This window comes from Anarrhichthys ocellatus, unplaced genomic scaffold (genome assembly GCF_004355925.1).
Source record: "Anarrhichthys ocellatus isolate YVR2014 unplaced genomic scaffold, GSC_Weel_1.0 scaffold33, whole genome shotgun sequence".
Classification (NCBI taxonomy): Eukaryota; Metazoa; Chordata; class Actinopteri; order Perciformes; family Anarhichadidae; genus Anarrhichthys; species Anarrhichthys ocellatus.
The window spans coordinates 273,301-281,427 of record NW_022280063.1 but is presented as its reverse complement, the minus strand read 5'-3'; the positions used below and the strand labels follow the sequence as shown (position 1 = coordinate 281,427).

The following is an 8,127-nucleotide window of genomic DNA, read 5'->3' as shown; positions in this document are numbered from 1 at the left end:
CACACACACACACACACACACACACACACACACACACACACACACACACTCCGCACTATGCCATTGTGTACTTCATGGGAATCTCGTAGTCCAACCTCTGCCAACAAATCTCACCACCGCACCATACACACACGCTGATTCCGCCGTGGGACAGCCATGGCTTGGCTGGATCCACATTCTTGTTTCGTTTCACCGCTTCATAGAAAGTCTTTTAAAAACTTGAGAGGTTTTCTCCCTCAAAGCTTTGTGAGGTGGTCAAATGAAACACTCCGTGAGAGTCACCATGATGTTCCAAGAGAGAGACTTGTAACTCGGTTATGCCTTTTGTTTATTTCCTGTAGGCGTCATTATGCACCTGACTCCATCCAATATTTGTTATCCTTTCCTTCATGCCAACCACTGGTCTTGTTATAATAATCCGATCAAATATGCTGTGCATTCATTGCGTAATCATAGAGGAGGTCACTGTGCAGCACGACATGGTCTCACAGGAATATATACAAGCCAATCTGCCACACAAACACTATACTGTTTTAGATATTATATTGTCATCACAGTAACACTGTGTAGGAGATAATAAGGAAAAGACATGACCAAGCGTGGAAACAATTTTGTCGTCATCATATATGCATTTTGTTCCCTATACACACACACACATATATATATATATATATACTTGACAAGTTCACTGTAAGCTCATTGTTTCCCACTATAAAGACACTATGAATATATATTCCCACATGCTGTCCGAGGAGATAAAATCCTTCTTATGGCAGCAGCTGGCCGCAGACACACACCGCGTCCCCGTGGTAAGAGCAGAAGGATATTACAGGAGCGATACAGTGATTTCCATTCAGGGCAGTGGGCGGCGCGCACTCGCAGCCCCGTCTCTCGGTGCGATGTACGCGAGCGCGCGTCCGTTATCAACGAACCCCCGCGCCTGCGAGCCAGCACTCCTCACACCGCACGCAGCCGAGCCGAACCGCACCGCGCCGAGCCGAGCCGAACCGACCGGAGCACTTTATCCCCGGCGCCCCGCGCAGAGGCGGCAGAGGAGCAAAGGATGACCTGGTAGCGCATCTTCACGTCCGTGCGTCCCCTTTTTTTTCTTTTTTTTTTTTAGAAAGCCACATTCTGCCTCTTGACGTTTAGATTCTCTCGCGGAGACCATGGAGACGGCAGTTCCCAGGACCGATGTCTTCATCTTCCAGCTGCTCCTCTTCAGCCAAATCGGTAAGAAACTGCAGTTGACAATTTAGTTGTATGCATTTTGTTTTGATGGAGTGCGGTGGCTGTCATGTGGCGCTTTTCAACGCTGTCTGCAGATTGAGCGGTGTGTCTGTTTTATTCCCCCTGGGATATTTCCCGCACACTTTCAGCCCGTTTCAGAAATGTGCAATCGGCGGCAAAAGGCGGATGAATTCTCTATATGGGATATTGTTAGAGCGTGCATTTCGGAAACGTTGCGCCTGCAATGTAGGTTACACCGAAATATTCCTGTCCACTCACATTTAGTTTCAAGTGAGTCATCCTCAGTAGCCTACATGCAGCGATTTTTTTTCTGGTCATGCTTTGAGCATGTTGAGCCGTGTTTTCCCCACAAACACACGCAAGTTGAAGTATGAATGAAAATGTGAGAGGACGCTCTGTGTTCCCTGATGTCTTGCTGCATTTAAAGAAACTGTCCCCACAGCGTATGGTGATTTTTATATCACCCCTGTATTTTTTAGAGAGACATTACTTAGTCATTCATTTTTTTGCCATTTATTGATCTTAAAGTATTGCTGTTTTATTGCTATAAATTCAAATTGAAAATATATATTTTGCCTTAGATTTACCACAGCTCTCCTTGTGTATCAGAAGTCCTCGAGGGGCATCACTACACCACCTGTTAGAGTTTTCAGGAAACACATGATCGGTTGTTTTTTAAAAGTCATGTTGGCTGCTCCTCACCATGATGTGGGAGCTATAAACTGTAAAGGTTTGTTAAAGGCATAATCTCTCAAGATATGAGTCAGAGCAGCTGTCGAAGCACAAGATCCTCTTTTGGTAAAGAAATCCGAGAGAAGGCTTGGTGCTGATTTCAGTAACCGGTGCAGAAGTAGGATCCAAACACACACACAACATTTTTTTACTCATTCTGTCTGTGTACTAATTTCTGAAGAATAAAAAAAGAAGTCACAAATAAACATGTTCTCCTGTCAGATGAATCGTCAGTCGCAAGTTCTGTCCATTGGAGGTAAAAAATTGGACCTTTTTAGTTTTAGTGCTCCTTGGAGAGCAATCTGTTGTCTGTGGGAGATTTGGTGTAGTCACTAAAAACACTTTGAAAGATGAAATCATTTCTATATACATTAGGATTCCACTTCATGCTCTTGATTAATAAACGCAAGCCATCATCAAATTGACATGACACATCCAATGTCTGTCTAAAAAGTGGCACACATAGAAGCAGTGTATATAAACTGTCGGGGCTGATAAATCGACCAATACTGGCGTAGATATGTCATCATAGAAATACCAAAGACTTGTTTGAGGTAGTTTCCAAACAGTACATAGTTTTTCCACGAGGGACAACGACGCATATAGATTCTTCCAGCTTTGAAATGTCCCACTCAGTAGACTCTTTATCTTGGTCATCATTCTTTAACCAACCAATTTGAGGGATCCTCATCTAACATCTTTGTTTATGTTATGTGTTTATGTTCAGAGTATCAGCTGGCACATTGTTTTATTGGATGTTTTAAACTCTTTAATTAGACTTCTTCAAGACTCTAAATTGGGTAGTTGGCATTCACCCTCCTTCAGGTCGATTTTGACCTTTGAGAAATAGATTATTCTAAAACGTTCAACATCGATTTTTAGCAACATCTTATTGTTTTAATTCCGTCATTTGTTTGTTCAGTGCAGGAGATGAATCTCATGACGTTCAATTCAGGAGGCCGACATCAGACACTTTTAAATGTCCCGAACACAAACCTGCGAGTTCTCTTTTGATGAGATCTTTGTGTGATCAGATTAACTCAGATTAGCCCATGAGGCGTTTTTTAATTTGATAGAGCCTAGTGCAGAAATAGACGAATGCTCTGTCATTGCTTAAAATTCCTTATTGCAGCTGCTCTTATTTCATAGAATTAAGATCACACTGCCCATAAATGCCTGTGGCCTTTAACGCCTTCCTCCACCTGCTGTCGCCAGAGGAAACAGCTTTTTATTTGTCGAATTAATCCCAGATTGGGTACAACAGGCTGACTTTGATAGATTTTTTTTTTTTTAAAGGTTTCTCTTCTATTCAGATGTCTTGATGCTGTTTTGAGAAAAGCACAGTCAACGTTTTGGCTCTGCTCTGAAGTCGCAGCGGTCGAGCTCGTCACAATTCACTTTGCTGTATAGCTGCAAGTTAAGTGTATTGTTCCCAACCCTCCAGCGCAAGTTTCATTTCGTTTAAAGTGTTTGTGTTAAATGCTGTTTGGACACATACAGAGAGAAAAATAGTTCCCTTTGTGAGGGAAAGGAAATAGAGCATCCTCCTGCCATCTGTCCCACAATATGCCACAAAAATCACACACAAAACATGTTTTGTCGCTGTGTCCTCTCGCTCACACTCCTCCACACACACACACACACACGCACACACACACACACACACACACAAACATACAAGTGGCGGTGATGGTGCGGCTGTTTGTCCAAGCGGTTCTGCCAGTGAGCGCGATCTTCTATGAGGAGTCCTTCACTGTGCCACATGCTTTTCAACAGCATGGATTGCCGCCCATACAGTACACCAGTGGTTCTCAAACTGTGGGGCGGTATTGCAGGTGGGGCGCAGGGGGAAATACAGATTTTTTTATATACAGTATATCATCCACGTGAATCGTGTAGATTCGGCTCAACTGGCCAGCCAGCGTTTCTCAGATTGGAGTGAGACGAGGAGAAAAGGTGATGTCGTGATCTTCACAATAAAACATCTCTGATGTGATGTGTGAGTCTTGGCCAATCAACGTTAAGATGTCTACATGGTCTTTCCCTCCGTTACAGTTTAAGTTACGTTATGTCCCGTTACCGTTCAGACTTGCTGGGTTAAGTTAACGTCCACTGCATGCGGAACTTCGTGGACTGTTAACGTTCGTCATTATCACGATTTAAGAGGGAAAAACGTAACGTGATGAAACATGAAGCCCCCCAGTGTTCCGGTTCAGTTCACGTGGTCACTCGTTAACGTTAAACCAGAACACCGGCGGATCTGGTTGCAGGTTGTTTGTTTTAACTCAAAGTAGAATGAAAGGCCCAGATACTGATGAGATGATGAGGTCAAAGAGCTTCAGGCAGAGGAGGCTGTCTGTCGCGCAGCTTGACGCAGGGCTGAGATGTGAAGGAGCTGGGCCTGGATAAAGGTGGAGGTCTAAACAGTCACAGTATTTTAAATACATTGATAAGGCAGGGTATGCTAAATGCAGCCTCTGCTCCAAGGAGATGAACTACAGCAACAAGAGCTCACGTGCCCTCTCATCACACTGACAGACACTGTTCACTGTGATGACCACAGCCAGAACAGTCCCAACAGTCCCACGTGCTGTTAAATCACAGCTATTTTACTTTTAGAATGCTACATTTTAAAGCTCATATTTAAAATAAAATGCTCCAGATATGTGTGACACATATCTGGAGCATTTTGTTTAGTTTTGCACAGGTTGCACGTTATTGTTGTTTTGAAAAGATATGCAGTGTAAAACTCAGTAAAACTCTTTATTGCCAAATATTTGAACTTGTTTTTTTTAGTTTTTCACAGGTTGCACTTTATTGTTATTATTTTAGAAAGATATTCAGTGCAAAACAGGTGAATTGCAGCCACAATAAGCTATTTTTTGTGGGCGGTGGGGCATGAACATTTTTCTTCCTCCAAAGTGGGGCGTGACAGAAATAGTTTGAGAACCACTGCAGTACACCATACATCTGACTCCTCAGCGGTTATCACACCTTCTGCCTGTGGCTCCATATGTGCAGTACGGCAGGAAAGGGATTCGAGCACGCATTCCTGTTTTGATGCATCCGATTATTTTGACATTGAACATAATGTAGATACTCACCATGACTTTGGGTTATTTAGCATGCTGTGATCCTGCCGTTAAGATATTCCAAACTAATCTGAATCTGCTCCCTTCCCCTCCCGTTGCTCTTCTCTCCAGACCTCATTGTATTCCGCTCCGCTTTCCGAACGTGAAGCTTCCGACCCCTTCTACCCATAATCGATTGCATTTCGTGGTCGTTTCCTGTAGTTAGAGGTGATGTGTTCACACTCCGAAACAGACTGTGTTTCAGTTCGCAGGTTGTCGTTTTTTTGCCACAATGTTTGAATTGAATCTACAAATACCCAGTTGGATAGAAGGCTTGTTTGGTGGATGATGATGAGCAACAATGGCAACAGCAGCCTGCATGCTATTGATCATTCAACAGCTCAGCAGGATCTATACTGGAGTTTGGCACAAATCATTGCCTGTGCACTTTACTCTGTGTGTGTGTGTGTGTGTGTGTGTGTGTGCGTGTGTGTGTGTGTGGGAGAGAGAAAGAGAGAGAAGGAGATTTTAAGACAAAAACCAAGCTAATTTGAAACCATCAGAAGATAGCCGGTGGGTTCCCAGAATGCATTTCAGTCAATGCGCTCCACCTCCTCTGCTCTCCACACAGACTGTTTACCTGCATTCAACCAAGGCCTGCTGCAACGTGATTGGTGAACACTACTCGGACTACAAACTGCAACCAGAACGCTTCCAATACCAAAATACTGTCCCGTTGCCTTCAGGTTCTTCATAAGAATGCAGAATAAGTGTCATGCGTGAACACACAAAACGAAGTTCATTACTCACACATGTAATGCTATTACTCATCACCAGCAGCGATAAAAATCCCTCCATCAAATACAGTACATAGCACTATACAGTATATCTGACCAACATACCACTATACACTATGACATGGTTAATGTGTGATGGTTAATGGGAGTTCAGTGATCATATGTTCTCCTTGTGAGATACCATCTGGCCACCCAGTGCACTCTGAGCATTTCAACCTCAGGGGTTACATCCGGTGGCATAATAGGAGGCCTGATGGTGTTATAGCAATTTCCTGCGAAACTACTGGCACACATAGCAGCGCACTGAATGTGTAAATCCATAGATAATATGTAGAGTAAAGTGTACTCATTGAATGAACAGCATTTCTCTCTGTCCTCACCGCTGTCCACTCCTCCGTGGTGCTGAAAGACACACAGCAGTGGTCACTTTTCAACTATCATAACAGGTCATAAAATTCCATGTTGGTGTTCCAACACTGGAGCGGGCAGCGCGTGCTTGGCTCCATTAGTGACAGAGCGTTATTGTTCATCAGCGTGGATGCTCACATCTTTATATATAAAGTTATCATTATCGATTTTTGGTGTGGACGGCTGTGAACACTGAATGTCACATTAGTAAGCATGTGCTTGATAAGATCAGTATTGGGGGTATCGATCTGAACGATTAGCTCAGCACTTCGCTAACTGAAGCGTTACAGTAATTAGGGTCTTGCTGATTAGCACATGCTGCATTATAGGCAACATTTTAGCTGAAGTGACAAATTCTGACATCCAAATATGACACTTAGGAGACCGGTCAAGCACACGCTCAACACAGTCCATGCCACTGTTTACTTCATTATTTCTAACCTTTTTGTTTTTTCACTGTTCATTTGAATTGCGTGCCTCCCTCCTTCCAGCTTTAACTCCAATGCTTAAAATGAGATTATGTGCGCGCTAATTTACAAACACGCACACTCAGCTCTATAAACCAGCCCCAAAAAAAAATCTCCACTGAGGGAAGGAAATCTTGTTAGGAAGATTTTCCAAAGCCTTCTTAACTGTCTGGCTTTTAGCAGGAAAAAATATAATCAGATTTTCTTTTTTTGGGGGGGGGGCATACACATTTGGGAGAGTATAATATTATGGAGAGAAGTTTTATCATAGAATATTACAGATATATGTAATTTCCTAACAGGTTGTTAAATCCTCAGAATGGAGCAAAATGTTGTACATGTCACTACTTTGAGTACGATAACCGATTGATAAAATTTGTGATAGTGTACTTTGAGTGTACTGATAGAAGTGGCTTGCACTGTTCTAGTGTTGGCATTTCTAAAAAAGCACAGATGTTACTGTGAATAATTCATTAGCTGCTCTCTACTGTGATATTTGTCTTCCTCTTTCTCTTCCACTCTCTTTTACTGTTTTGTTTTTTACCAGCCTCTCCATCCGAAGCAGTTTTACTCATAAGTGCTCTTATTCTTTAATCCACTTAGCTGCAGTCTGCTTTGACTGTGGCAGTGTACGGTCCCAGTTCTTTTAAAGCTGGCCTGTGCCACAAGGACCGCCCAATGTCTTTGATGCTGAGAGGCCTGGACAGGGAACTCGGCTCGGTGAAACACTCGCGTCACTCAAAAGTTTTGTCGGTGCAGTTGCTCTCGTCAGCAGTGATTGGCAGACGCACAGAGCCTCAAAGGTAAAAATGGAATAGAGTGGGGGGGGAAGCTCTCCTGTATTACGCAAGCCAAGACTCAACAAAGCGGACACAAATGTAAAACCCAATAGTCAAACATTGAATTACCAAGTGCATCATCTTCACTGTAAGTTTATTCCGTTTCTCTTTCAGACGCATCGTCATAAAACGTTTCTCTTTCAGTAGGACGTCGGGGAAATCTTTTCTTTCCCTTTTCCCTTCTTTCATTTCTGCAATTCAGCATAAATACATGCTCTTAGAAATGTACTTGCTCTTTCGTGAAGAACGGCGACATGAGTCCGAGTGGCAAAATGAAAGCGCCGCGGAAACGTAAGCAACGTAATCTGCCCCTCCACCGTCGGATGGACGACACACAGGCAGAACTTCTGAGTTACGAGGACGTGAGCACGTGATGTGGAATAAGTATGTTTGGGACACGCTGAACCATGAGGAAAGACTTGAGAAGTTTCTCTGACTTTGACTCTCTGTCGGAATCCACGATAACCGCAGCTGCTGTCGCCTATAAAGAGGGAAGCTAAAGGCTTTTCAAGGCTGTAGGGGAAGTTAGTATTTCCTACTTAAGAGAGAGATTGACGCTATT

The 8,127-nt window shown here is 43.2% G+C and overlaps 1 protein-coding gene across 2 annotated transcripts in view; it reads left to right on the top strand.

Annotated features, from left to right (window-relative positions):
* The first annotated feature begins 928 nt into the window (after window positions 1-928).
* LOC116393337 (receptor-type tyrosine-protein phosphatase zeta-like) overlaps window positions 929-8,127 on the top strand; it is a 56,135-nt gene continuing 48,936 nt past the window's right edge. For both annotated transcript variants that reach the window (XM_031865570.1, XM_031865568.1), the window contains exon 1: window positions 929-1,233. In XM_031865570.1, coding sequence (XP_031721430.1) covers window positions 1,170-1,233 — 64 coding nt within the window. In that variant the 5' untranslated portion in view covers window positions 929-1,169. The remainder of the gene's footprint in view (window positions 1,234-8,127) is intronic.